Source organism: Cyprinodon tularosa, unplaced genomic scaffold (assembly GCF_016077235.1).
Source record: "Cyprinodon tularosa strain WSP-4 unplaced genomic scaffold, ASM1607723v1 ctg84, whole genome shotgun sequence".
Classification (NCBI taxonomy): Eukaryota; Metazoa; Chordata; class Actinopteri; order Cyprinodontiformes; family Cyprinodontidae; genus Cyprinodon; species Cyprinodon tularosa.
Genome location: NW_024039607.1, coordinates 1823597 through 1838403, shown reverse-complemented (window position 1 = coordinate 1838403; position 14807 = coordinate 1823597). Strand labels below are relative to the sequence as shown.

Genomic DNA, 14807 nt, shown 5'->3' with positions numbered 1-14807 from the left:
GGATGGGGGATGAAAGAGAGGAGGGGAGGAGACTAACTGGGCCAACATGCACAAATCACCCAGACCAATTAGAGTCACTCATCTTCCCATTTTGCCATTTCTGATGCTTACAGTAGTCAGGTCAGGAAATAACTGTACACATCACTGCAAAGGCGATGGCATTAAAAAAAAACAACAACAAAAAGGCTTGTCTGAAATGCATTTAGCCATTCCTTCTACTCGCCTTTGTTATTGGTCTTTGTGCAATGATTTGCCTAAGGACCCAGATTTCCTAGCAACAGCCTTCCACAAAAACATTTGGAAGTGGTTCAACATTTTCTCCCCCCCTCTCTCTCTTTCTCTCTCTATGTGTCTCTTTGTGAGAAATGGCAGTGCTGCCTCCTTGCTCTGCGTCTGCCACCAGCCCTGCTGCTGCTGCTGCTGCTGGATGATGAGCCAGTCTGGCTGCAAGAGAGAGAGAGGACTCTAATAATTCTGTTTTCATCCAATCACACCACATCGTAGCAGGCACCTTGAGAGAGCCTCTGCCAGGAATCATCAATCACCTTCTTAACATGCATGCCCCGATAGAGGCAGACACATGTGCAAGTAAATAAACGCGCTCACATGTACACACGCGTACACACACGTGCGCCTTTTTTGGGTAATTAAATTTACGGATCAAAGCGTACATGGCCGCAAAAACCACCCAGCAGCAGTTTAATACAAACAAAAATCAACAAGGCACATTAATACAGTGAAAAGGTTAGTGTAGAGAGATGGGGGAAAAAAATTTACAATCTGGCTGTAAATTAGGTAAATACATCTAAGTGCTCTCGACAAGGTTAATGGAGAGAGAAGGCCTTGGTGTATGCTAGTCTAGACACACCACACATTATTAAGTGGGAATAGCTGTGGCAGTGTATCTAGATAAGCACTTTACAAGTGCCAATGGGACTCTAATAAAGCGAATGATCCCGCGTTTTGACAAAGAGGCCCAAGAGGGATGCTGAACACCGCATTTTAGATTCCAAGCACTGACAAACACCCATTTGTGGCCTGACGACCATCAACACCACCCCTCCTCATCCCACGTCCCATCCCTTAAAATCCCATGGAAGCTTTTTTTTTCCCTGAGCAAAAGACTATCGGATGTGGGCAAAACCCAACTGCCAATTTGCAGAGGATGTGCCATGTTTGCTAATGTGAAGCAGAGGCTCCAAAAAATTAGACCATAAAAACTATGGACAATGGATAGACTAGCCCTTTTCATTTTCTTGACTTTTATTTGTCTGTGGACGCTAAACTATGAGATTACAGATACTACAGTATAGTTTACAGGCTGGAATCTCAACGTTTCAAGCAACACATGTGTGTATACAGTATACATATATATAGGGTCAAGACTTTAATAAGTTTATTTCAATTAATTATCTAGAAACATTTTAATGACCTAAAAAATAATCACTCAGTTACTTGCATTTCCTTTTATACATACTCAGGTCCCAAGCAGGAACTTTTGAACTCCTAATTTCTTTTACACGTGTAAATCAGATGCAAAAGCTGCATCACAGGCTACAATTTATGGGGATATTCATGCTAAAACCCATGGCTCGATCCAAGTACCTTAAATTGTTATGGATATTTAAGCATTATCCAAATAGTGCTGGCAGTTAGGATGGAACTAGGACTGAGACATGGATTATTAGCGTAGCCTCTTTTATTTTAACTGCTCTAAATGCTCCATATTGACTAGTAATTGTTGAGCTCCTAAAGGTAATGCTTTATGTAGAGCTACTGTAACCTTTCATAGTTTTGTCAGTAGTAACAAGGAAACTTTATCTTCCACTTACAGACAATATTGTATATCATATATTTTTGTATCATGTTTACAAAGAACAAGGACCTGTGCTATATTTAAAGTTCATATACTGTTCACATAAAAAAAACTAAACTATTATAACTTTCAATCAATCCGATATATAATACTCTAAATAATTGGATTGAAAATAGTAAATATATGTCTTTTTATGCTCGTATAAATATCCATTTAATGATTGAAGAGAAAAAAAAGCTTTTGAATAGAAAAGGTGGTTCATTTTGTTGATATGTGGTATTTGATTAAAATATGATGAATTAAATACAGACCATGTAATTAACTCGATTTTTGAATTGTGTCCCAACATTCCTATAAATATGATTAACTTCTAAGAACAGCACCTGGAGGTGACATCATAGTTGATCTTTCAAAGCATCGTTAGCATCTGGTGTGGATGAGTGCTGCAGCTACTCTGGCGACTACCTTTTTATTTCTAATAGGGTCAACATTTCCAACTGCAGCCTATTCTGCAACAGATGAAGTTGAAAGCCCAAAAGGACGAAACAGATCAAATTTGCAGAGCTACCTCCAGGCTTTGAGTTAAATTAATTCTCCTTTTCACTCATTTTAAAGGAAACAGTTTATTTTAAAATATGCTCTCATACAGTATCTTTGTGCCTCTTCTTCGATTTAACACTAAATGGAAAAATGAATCACTCAGAGGCTGCTTCTGTGATTAAAAACCACCCAACTTATGACTCAGTACCATGGTGTACCGTTAATAATAAAGGAGCCATTTTCTGGAGGCAGTTTTATAAAAAAAAAAACTAATTAAATAACTACAAGCCCACCCATATCTATGATGTAATAACGAAAATATTGTTTTCATATATCTTAACACTGAAATTAGCGGGTTAACGTGGGTTTTTCAAACATGGGTTGACCCACTAAAATCGGCTTTTGGCAAAAAAAACTGAGTCTAACCCTCTGCTGTAAAACTAAGTGGCGTCTGTCCCCTGAATGCTGCGTGTCTGATGGCAACATCACGCTGGGTTAGGGTTGATCATGTCACAGTGCGACAGAAATCAGGAAATAAAACATAAAAAAAAGTAAATAATCTAGAGAAACATGTAAGGAAACCAGGGCATAGTAATTGTGCGTTATGGTTTTGCTCTTTTATCTATCCGAATCTGTACCACCAGTGCTAGGCTATGTTTATCGAATGTAAATAGAGTTGTTTTGGCTTAGAACAGACGCCAATGGCGCAGTGTGTTGACGTCCTTACGTTGCCTTCAATGGTAACACGTAATTTAGACTGTCAACCTGCCTCTGCTGTGCTCGTCCAACACGTCTCTGCTTTTTGATGGATTGAAAGAAGTTTCAAAATTCAAACAGCCTTTTATCTTAAGCCAATGTAGAACATTTGGTGCCGATTTCACAATCGAAATTTCTAATTTTTGTCTCATCTAAGGTTGTCTTGGTAATGAAGTTCTTTTTGTTTTCCACAAATATTCTTGAGGCTTAAGCACCTCAAACTGCCTTTTAAGTTATTTCTGTTCACTTCAGAACTGACCAACTTAGAAAAAATATTTGTCCTTTGTTACAGTTTTTAAACCTTAAAGTTCAAGATGCCTCAAAAAGACAATGGCCTTTCAAATTTGCAGTAATCTAATCAAAAACCAATATTTATTGCTTTTCCCTTTCTGCTTGTGTCACTCCCCAATAGAAGGTGTCCGTAGGTGAGTCATATCCCCTCACATCCCAGACACCACTGTCTGTAATGCTGATTTATGCCGTTAATGAAGTGCCTAAAGACATGAAATGTGGTGTGATTTCAAGGCTATCAATGTGAACCGAGATGAAAGAAAATGTTGATCTGCAGGAATTATGTATAATCCCAAACAGTGAAACACGAGCATGGCAGGTTGTCCTGCTCCAGAAGCAGCAAGTGAAGATATTAACTCAGTCGTAGCATACATCTGTCCCCCTCAATCTGTATGTGTATGTGTGTATTTGAGGGGAAGATTGTGTAGGAGGCAAGCGGGGTAAAGCCGAATGAACTTGCATAATCAATTTTCACACTTTGGCAGCACCTGTTGGCTTGTCTTCATGTTAAAAGAAATGAATGAATACATTACATGTAGAACAATTTCACACTGTGCTGCAGCTTCATGCACAAAGACAGGGGTGAAATAGGGAAAATGGAGCTGTATTGTCTCAATAGGTAACATAGCTCATTTCCCTCGACAAAGGATGAATGGATATATTGACAATACCAAGGGCGTGCTGAGGCATTTCCTGAATAAAGCCTCTTAACATTTTGTCCTCCTCTGGCTAACAGAGTTGAGGAACAGTCACTCTGAATGTAGAGGGGTCTCACTTACCGCAATATAATAGACCTTGGCTTTCTCCACCAGCTCCCAGTTGCTGTCCAAGTCCAGGTGTTTTTCCTTTTTGTAGCAGTTTGCCGCTGCCAGGTTAGCAACAAGGGACCTGCCGAGACAGACCCCATAAATCTTTTGCCTCGCTTATCATCCATCTTAATTTTGTCTCAAAAACATCTTTTAAAAAAACCCAGAAAGGCTGCAGACTTTTCTTTGTTCTTTCACTATATAAAAAGAATGATAATAGTTTCCTAGAGCCTCTGCACCAAGGGGAAATAAAGTCAAGTAGACATCTCTATTTTCCCATTTTTTCAAAAGCAGGCTATTCTAAATCTCAAACATTAAAGTAGGAACACTAGGCCAGCTCCAAATAATTCATATTCTCACATCATCAGGAAAAGTGGCTGACAGTTAACAAAGGTGGAAAAACAACAAAAACATTAAATCAGCACTTTAGCAAAGAGATGGGAAGTGAAGCAGGTGGCCTTATCTTAACATAGCTCATTAGCCCCTCCTCATGTTCTTTTTCTTTATGAGCGGCCATCAAATTGAGAGCAGCCATCACAGCTACTTAGGGGAAAACTGTTATGCGACCATATGACAGGAGAGTGCTGCTACAGGAAGGGGGTCCGCTCTCACATGGCAACAAAAAGCTGCTCGCGCGGTAGTGTCACAGAGAGGAGTAGCAGTGCACTAAGTTGATCAGAGTGTGATGATGGAGGCTACTATGTGACAGCGGGACTGGGACCATGTTTGACCCAAGCTGTGGTAATGGACTGGAAGTTTGGGACCACACATGACAAGGGAAGTCAGTGTAATTACTGAGCAAGTCTGACAGCGATGAAAAGCCCAATTAAAGAACTAATCAGATCTGTTGGAATAGTTGTCTAAAAGGGTCATAATCTTGGTGCTGATGACTGGCTTGATTACTTATTCCATTTACCTGCCTAGCTCCGCCCAGTTTCCCATTACCACTCATCTGTTTCACCTACTTCAGTCTCTATTTAACCAGCCTTCATCCAATCATCATTGCCAGATTATTCGACCCCTTCGAGTGGGTCTTATAGTGAGTATTATTGTTTCTGATTACCTAATCCTGACCCATTCTGCCTCTGAGACGACTTTTACATAAAATAAAATAATGATTAAAATACATTTAACTTTATTGATCTCACAATGGAGAAATTAACTCTCTGCATTTAACCAATCCCCTTGGGGAGCAGTGAGCTTCCATTATGCAGCGCCCAGGCAGCAGTCAGGGGTTAATGGTCTTCCTCAGAAACCAAGAGTGGCAGTCTGTATGAGTGGGTTTCAAACTCACAACTTCAGAATTCCAAGCCCTATGCCCTAGCCACTAGCCCGCCAATCCCCACTAAGGCCACCACTCCTCACTTTTCCCTTCTGATCTGTTTGCCAGAACTGTCTTTGGACTCCTGCTGGATTCTGCCTATTTATCGAACCTGGAACTGCTTCCTGACACCGTCCTGGATCTCCCTTCGAAACCTCTTTGGATCTCTGATCTTCTGGCCCAGACCCTTGTGAACCTCCTCGACACCGACTTTGGCTTTGCCTTCTGGATTATCCTGCTTTCCTTCAGCTGCTTGGATCTGATCTCCTGCCTGTTCTCCGGGGCTACAACTTCTCTGACTCTCTGGTCAGCTTCTGCCGCATCTTGTTGGCAGCCGACCGGAATCTACCTCGTCCTCTGGCCACGGAATTAACTTTAAGACCAGGTTAGTGACTCTAAAATTCATAATCTTGCTCCGCCAGATTGACGTGGTCACTAGCCTGTTTTCTTCCTGCAGAGGTTCCCGCCTTAGACGCCAGTTGCCAGTTTTTTAGAGGGGGAAATATTAAATATTGAAAATAAATTTCCAGAGATACTTTTAAATCAAAAGTTATTACAAGTCAAAAAGTATTCATAAGTCAACCAAACAAAAAAACTGAAGTCATTCTATGCAGACCTCTTCATTAGGGTAGACTGCATGTAAGAATATTCATTTTGGTCATAAAAGACTTAAACATCTTTGGCGTTATTCCACCTAAAAACTAAAAACTTAAGTTGGGACACAATCTCAGGAGCTGTCAAGAAAATGAGCACTATAGTATGTTAAAGAACACAATTGGGTTGCATTTCCTACCAAATAACATGTAGTTTGGCATTTCTTTCCAATTTGCTCTGGTTTCAAGCCATTAAGATCATTAAACATACAAATGCCATCAATTGTAATTAAATATTGGACTGAAAGTATAAGTAAATACTTATTTATACTTATTAAAATTACATTAAAAACATTCTCCTTTCAAGCCATATCTCTCAGTATACGTCTAAATGGCAGAAGAATTAATCATATGCATTTCTGTTCTGACACTAAACTGGTATAAACAGGAAAACTACCTGACTAAAAATATACACCATGTCACTGTTATTGAATTACAGCCCATGATAATTATACCTGATGCTAATTAAGCCAATTTTAATTGTTATATTTCAGCGCTTAAAATTAATAGTAAACTGCAGCAATCAACATAATAAACCTTCTTTGTAACTGAGCCAAACATGATTGGATTCAGCAGGCTTATAATGAGTCAGAAATGTGTGAAATGGTCATGGATTTTAAACAAAAATAGACTTTTACATCCCGATTATTTAAAAGTATTATGGTTATTCGTTTTAACTGAATTAGGAACTGATTTCTTTTTTTTATATACTTTAAAATTGAATTTGGGCTGCAATCATACAGTGTAAGAAATTCTTGGTTTGCTGATTAAATGTTTGATTGGACATTTAAGAGTTGAACAAACTTAGTCATTGGTCTCTAAAATTGGACTGTTTTAATGCGTTGTAGTCACATACTCGAACCCAGATATGAGAAAGAAAAGTAGACTTTTTTTTTCTAAGTGTGAAGCCTTTCACTAATCAAAGCCTGAGAGGCTGTGACATGTCAGCTCCCAGTTCTTCAAAGCCATCATTTTTCCAATCTGGCCCAGTCAGTGACCTTTCCTCTGGCCTCCTGAGCTCTCTGTTAAACACCTGTAAGAAATATTACAGAGTTCACCTCCTCGAGCACAGCACCTGACCTTTTCAGGTGTCAAAGCCCACATCAAACAAGCCCACTAAGACCATTCGCAGGGGTTTGCTGCCGGGGTGGGTTGGGTCCGGCTGTTGACTGACTGACAACTGTGGTATCTGTCAGTTGAAAAGGCTGCCTGGGAGAGGAGTGTTTAGAAATGAGGGTTATTGATCGCCACCAGGGCTATCATGAACTGCAGCCCTTAATGTTAGTGATATTTGTGTGTCTGAGCAGGAAGGTTTGACCTCTGCTGTCTCAGATGTGCTGATCATGATACAAGTACCAGAGTCACCTGAGACGCTAAAACCCCTTTTTTACAGGCTGACAGGTGAGAAGTGGGATAGCCAAAGAATCTCTAACACATTGCTACTGTCAGCCTATAGATGGATGACAACCCACTGGGGTGGCAGACACTGAGTGGGGCCCAAAAAAAACAATTTCGAGCTGTTCTTTTTTCCCTGTGATGTGTGAGCTGAGCTATGATGGAGAAGTCAAAGGCCTGGAGAAGAAGAGGCTCTGTCAAATCAGAGATAAAGTGCTGTTTATTGGTGGTAGAGGCCAAAGAGGAGACTGACCTATTGTCTCCAGTGATGCAGGCTGCACAGGTACCAGTCGGCTCTTCGTTCTGCTCATAGTAATGGGCATCCACATGGGCTTCCTCTGCCTTCTTCTTCAGGATCTCGCCAAAATTATCTTTCCCAATGCACCCAAAGAAGGTAGCCACCTTGTGTGGTTTCTGGAGCATCCACTAGAAAAGAGGAAATAAAAACAGTACAGAGAAGTGCTCAGTTTACAAATACTAGTCTGTTTGGAGGGTCAAGTTCATCTAAGGCAGATGGCATGCAAACTGTAGCTTCACAGCAAACATACTGCCTTTGATATACGAGAGCTGTGAGCTGTCGTAAACAACCCAAAAGCAATCCTGCTGCACACAGAGAGACTATTCTCATCCAAGCACTCCTCCTTCCACCCGGTGTGCTAAAAACAGTCTCATCTCCTTATTTACACACACCCAACAATTTAAGGCTACTTCCTTCTTATGCAAACACAGACTGTGTGTGAGCCTGTAGCTGCTGAAGAATATTTTTTTTTTTCTCCCGTTCCTGACTGTGTTGATGTACTCAGTGACTTTTACCTGACTGGGCTGCTTGGATCCAACACAGCTCAGGTTTAACCTCCAAAGATTTATTGACGTGCAGTACGTGCTGCTGTTTGCTTATTTTATTGCAGCCTCCTGTTTTGTTGCTGACGGAGGGACCCCTGTGAATGAGACGTTGCTGCTTTTGGAGATGACCCGTATATGTGTGAAATTAATCATTTCATGCCACAAAACCTGTATCTCATCTTAGAAGAAAACTGCTTTTTCATCATTTGTCCTGAGGTCCTTTTGTTATTTCACACATCTACCTACCTGGCCTGAGATAGAATTGTTGGAACACAATATATATAGAGAAACAAAGGAGCAAAACTACCCAAAGAGAGCTTATCAATATGACTTTTAACTTTAAATACTGAATATAACAAAAATATGGAAATCAAAAGTTAAAGTTCTATACATTATGTGTTACAAGGTTTTATTTTAATGATGTCATGTTAAAAATTTGCCACCAAATGTTCTCCGTCTTTTCAAAGTGGCGGTGAAATTGTCATTCTATATGAATTTTTATAACTTATGATTGTTTTTAAAAAAATTTTAATCATTTCTGTTATGTTTCTGATGGTGCTTTAATCTATCGTTACCCTATTCATCAATTTGCTTTGAAGGTCCTGTTTTATGCAGATATGAGCGGTAATATGAGTGTTACATGTACTTATTTAAATCTATTTTTTTAAAACACTTAAAATTGGAGTTTTAAAATTTCAGAAAATTAAGGCTTTTGATTAACTTTAATCTTTCCCTTTTTACAAAGAGCAAAGTAGTACAGCGGCATGTTTTGCTAAAGTGATACATTAATAATTGTTTCAAAAAGTGGAATGCAGATGCTTGGGGACTAATAAAAATAAGTGCTGTCATTTTAAAATGTTTAACTATTTCATCCTGATAACAAAACAGCTTGTTCAAAGGTCAGAGTTTCTTTATTCCATTTATTCTGGAAAATATTTGCAAAATTGGAAAGATCTGAAGAGCAGGCAAGTCCCCCCTTTTCGCTAAACTGATATATACTTCTAGGGCTGGGCGATAATTCAATAACGATATATATCGATTGATAGACGTGTGGCGCAATAGAAAAAAGGAGGGTCGATAAAAGTTCGATAAAAAATAAACGCGGTTTTCCTTCCTTCTCATTGTAGCCTAGCATGTAGGTTTATGCTAGTCACTGCTTCCTCCCAACCAATCACAATCGCGGACCCAGGCACGCCGTCACAAAGCGCCGCCCTCTCAAACCACAACACAGAGCACATGAAGATGCAGCAAGGAGAGGCGGAGGAAACTGTTTCAAAGAAGGGTTTTTGTATTTCGGCAGTCTGGCAGTATTTCGGTCATGGCATGTCGGACCAAAAACAAACCACAGTCATCTGGAAAATGTGTCGGGAACCAGTGAAAACGAAGTCTGATAACACAACCAACTTTTTTTTTTTTTTTTTTATCATCTCAGCCGCTCACACCCGCAGGAGTACGAGCTGTGTAGGCCCCGGCGCGGCTCTCCTCCGAGGAATCTTCGGAAAATATATATATATTTTCAGTTCTGGGCAGTTTCCCACGTAGTTCTAACAATTGAGATAAAAATGCTGAGGGGCCAGAAACTTCAAAGTAATAACTGAGGTTAAAGCAGGAAACGGGGGCGGCGGCGGCGGTGGGGGGGGGGCATTTATTTATTTGTTATATTTATTTTGGTCACTTTTCTGATCACTGTAGTTTATTCTTTGTCAGTATTTATAACATAACTCAGGTCTCTTAAGTTATTTTTCTTTAAAACAATTCTGTTATGGCTAAAAAAAGTTGGTTAAATAAATATTTAATTGGAAGTCTGTGTTTGTGTTTTTTATTAAAATTAAATCATTTAGCAATATTATAAAAAGTCCAGGCAGAGCACATAAAATATGGTTTCAAATCTTTTCAATAATTATCGATATCGATCAATATGCATTTCTTTTTATCGATAAGCTTTTTTTCTATATCGCCCAGCCCTATATACTTCCTTTGTGATAAGTGATAATATAACTAATGGTGGCATACAGTGTCATAAAAAAAGTTTCTATACTCCTTAAAAAACAAAGACACATAAAAAAGCCCAGAAAAAAAAATCTTTTTTTTGGTTTGGTTTTTGATAGAAAGGGTCCAAAGACAAAGTGCATAAATTTGAAGTGGAAAGTAAAAATACAAGAAACAAAAAAAACATATTTCTTGCTCCTGCTGCATTAAAGCAGATGCACAACATCATGCTGCCATCACCATGCTTTACAGTGAAAGCATCTGATTGCATTAGATCCTATTTAAGGGTATACCATTAAAGGGGGTTAGAGTACAAGAAGAAGGGAAAACGCCATTCTTTTTCCTCCACAAAAACTAATAAGTTCATAATTATTATCAATGAATATGTGTTGTGCCAGACATGAAGTCTAAAATGTAAACTGAAATGTGTTCAAATTTGTTGTGAAAGGATTTGTAACAGTTGTTATCATTGACATTTAATATCACTGAAGCTTGAAAATACGGCCGATTACTTTTCTGATGCCACTAAACAATTTTAATAAACATACCCAGCAGACAAAAATGTGATATTTTGAATTCGGCACTGGAGGCAGGCTGGACTGTCACCTTTCTCCATCCTCAAGGACACAGCATTCAAGACTTGTTATAAACAAATTGGATTAAAAAATAAAAGAAAACCTCAGTTATCCTTTAAAAAGCCTGGTCTAAATAAAAAAATGGTCTTGTAATTTTCTAGAAGGTAAAATTATTATATGTGACCTGTAGTCCTCGATCAATCCAGAGACAACCTCATGATATATTATTAAACTCAGTACTGGCTTCAACTCTTTATTCTACAGCTAGATTAATATTAATATAAACTGTGAATCAGTGGGTTACAAAATTTTCAGCTTCTGCTAAAAACAAAACAACCGTCAAACCCTTTGTCTTTTCCAAATAGTGTCATTTACAAGCACTAAGGCCTTGTATTTTATTAAGAGTTTATGTGATATAAAATTAAGTGAACAGCACAGGGTTTCATTTATAAAAAAACATTTATTTTTATTTTTTCCTTTAATAATAAGATAGGATATGGAAATAATTTGTACCAAATCTAGTGCAACAAATTATATCAGGGAGTCACACATATAAACAAGTCCACTTGTTAGTAATTCAATCGCAGTAGAAATGCTGATGCTCTGTGACTTCAGACAAGGTTCAATTTTTAAAATGCACGGAGTGAAAAAAATATAATTTTTTTGCTATCAACATTGATGCTCTATGTTTGAACACTTAAATAAAATCCAAACATGTTAAAGCATGTAGCTTTCTAAGGACATAACATGAAAAAAGTAAGAACTCTGGCTAAGGTGTACTTTTTCTTTTAATTTATACATGCTATTTTTATGTGGCCCAAGACCCCCTTTTAGGCTTTTTACAACACACAATGGAGTCCAACTTTTGCAGCCACTGCCAGGTAGACAATAAAATTCCCAAATTGTTTGCAGCTTAACACCAAGAGTTGTTACTCATTTAACACAGAAGTATTTGACCACACACAGTCATTCACAGTTTGATCAGCCTCTCACTATTTTAGCTCCGTAAACTCTCCCTGGATGCACTGTCAAAGCCCAGTCCTGTCACTAACCTGCTGCCAAGTAGCCTAATTAACCAAGAGATGCAATGAAGGCTGTTTTGGATCAAGTTACGGGAACAAAAGAGAACATGAGCAAATAGTTATTTACGCATTATTTCCAGGATTAAATTGCTCACTTAAGTCTTCTATAATGTTATGAGATTTCAGGTAATTATTGGTTTCTTAGTTTTTTTGGAGACCACCAAAACCACCCATTTCAAGAACAGAGTTGTACCCTTCTCTCCTCATTGTCAAGCTAATATACATATGCTCATGTGTACTCACTAGAGACAAACTTTAACAGGTTTGTATTTTATAATGTGAGGTCCTGTAAAACGATCATAAGTTATGGTTAGCGTCACCAAATGGGATGAGTTTGTTAAGTGAAGACCTACTCAGAGCAGTGAGAGGCCATCACTGGCAAATCAGAAATTAGCTTCTGATCTAAACAATTATTATGCTCTAAAATAAGTAGAAATTTATATCTGTCCAACACACTTTCTAGATATAAAATAGCCATAATTTCAAGACAGTCTCTAAAGTTTATCGCTGTGTTCTCAGATGAATAATGTCATTCCCTTACAGTGTCAATCAACGCAACACTTGCATGCTATGCATTGCAAAATGATGCAGATGTTGTCCAGATGGGAAAATAGTAGCACATTAAAATCAGCATTAAGTTATATTTTTCCTCAGTATATCCTCCTCTAATTTGCTTGGGGCATGCATCTTCCAGAAAGCGACAATGCTGTAGCTGTGAGCTGTGCAGCTCATGGAGAGCAGTCAGTGTTTACAACGGTGCTGCTTTTAAAAAGTCCTGTAGGGGGAAATTATTTAGTGCTGCATTAACCACTCTTTTGTGAAAGTGTAGAAGTTGAATATCCACTAATACAGTATTGTATTACTATATTAAAAGGAGCGCATTCAGATAGCAGTCAGACTTCTCAGAGCTGCTTCTGCTCTTTAACCCCAAAAGTGGTCACAGTTAACGAAACATCCTCCAAGGATACCTCTGAGACGAAACTAGACTTTAACACTTTGATGTAAACAATGCAGAGCGAGTTTACAGAGATAGATGCTAAGCTCCTGTCAGGTAACAGAGTGGGAGCAGAATTAAGAAAAGCCCCAAGTTATGATTATATTCGTTTTTAAAGCTGAGGCACATCTCTGCTAGAGTCTGTTCACTGCCTTACATGTCAGCCGGTGGGAAAATGCGTCACCTCTATCTATCCTTTGATTATGTATTAGCAGGGTGTCTAAGGCTATCTAAATGTGAGTGTGGCATTTTAATCAACCGGAGTAGAGACTGTACCAGTTCCTAGCTACAACTTATTAGGCAATAACTTTATTAGCTATGGTTTCTCTATAAGCTACCCAGTCATTTTCTATAACTCTAGAAAACTAGCTTCAGCCAACATCTAATAAATGTATACATTATCAGATTGACTAAATTTGCCTTTTTAATTTTTCACTAGGTCGCGGTGCATCGTTTTGTTTATTTAGACTGAACATAGCACTACGCTTATAACACCTATTAAACTTTTACCGAGATAGACCATTGGATCCATTGTTTATCTTATAGAAACCATGAGCACCAAAGCACAATTAATAAAGACATAGCAGCATGTTTAATCGGAATTTCTAAAATAAATCTTTGTCTTCCTACATTTGAAGCATTCATAAAGCCATATTATAAATCCTGTCTTCAATTGTTAATAGTCCATTTGTCTGTAAGGGTCCACTGATAAAAAACTAATCCAGTGTATTCGTAATAAAAACATTCCATGATGAGAAAATCGCCACATAAAGTCCGTTTTTTTTACCATCAGAAAAATTGGATCCTTATGGCTAATGCTAACCATTTTTTAATTAACCTAGCTTTCATAAACATTTCGGGTCAATGTTGGACATGTTTGTTTTCCCTCACCTTCCAGCCTGCAAACAAAATTGTCCCCGTCGATTACGTGTTGAGCTTTGACACCGGGACAGCCCTCCAAGCATCACAAGCGCTCCCTCTCAGCAGCCCTCTTTACGCATGATTCCCCTCATATTATGGCTCATAAAGTCCACAAGCAAATTTTTGGATCTGTAACCAAGGAAATTTTCTTTAAAACAAGGTTAAGCATGGTGAATTTCAATAGTGCAGCCAGGATATATTGCCCGGCATAAACGGCACACAGGGAGATTAGTGACTGGATCATTGCACACTGTTAGATAAAAAGATGGAAGTTCGAAAAATTAAAAATTTGCTTCAAAAATGTTTTGTGGCCATCAAAATGATTTAGTGTCATTTTTGGGGTAAAATTGTTGTGTAAAAGCAATAAGCACAATTTGGAATAATTTGGCACATTTGGAGAGGCTTGGAGACGCTAGTGGCACCAGAAGGTAAAAGTCCCATTGCTCTGGAACTGTTATACCTAAACGTCTGAATTTTTCTGTAGTTGTAGTTGACATGATGTAGAATAAATGTAAAGCAATGAGACATGCTTATTCTTAAGTATCTCTTTGTAACTGTTATTCAAATAAAACCTACTATTTGAGAAGAAAGAAAAACAACTATGAGTCATGTTTTAACTGCTGAAGTTTCGGCTGTGTTTTAGTCATTTATCTTCATATATACTTTCATTTTATTTTATTTTCATTTATACTTTCAGAAACTAAAGGTGTCAGCTTTCAAATGATGTACCACATGTGTAATTTGGGCTAATAGTTCCTAAGTTATTTGCTTTTATATTTGGGTTTGCAAAAAGGCGAGGATTATTAAAAATTAGGTGGATGTTAA

The 14807-nt window shown here is 38.2% G+C and overlaps 1 protein-coding gene across 4 annotated transcripts in view; it reads right to left on the bottom strand.

The window, feature by feature from the left end:
* LOC119774932 (adenosine kinase-like) overlaps window positions 1-14807 on the bottom strand; it is a 230162-nt gene that overhangs the window by 139232 nt on the left and 76123 nt on the right. For all 4 annotated transcript variants that reach the window (XM_038272711.1, XM_038272710.1, XM_038272709.1 and 1 more), the window contains 2 exons: window positions 7832-8004; window positions 4183-4291 (listed from right to left, as the gene is read on the bottom strand). In XM_038272711.1, coding sequence (XP_038128639.1) covers window positions 4183-4291; window positions 7832-8004 — 282 coding nt within the window. The remainder of the gene's footprint in view (window positions 1-4182; window positions 4292-7831; window positions 8005-14807) is intronic.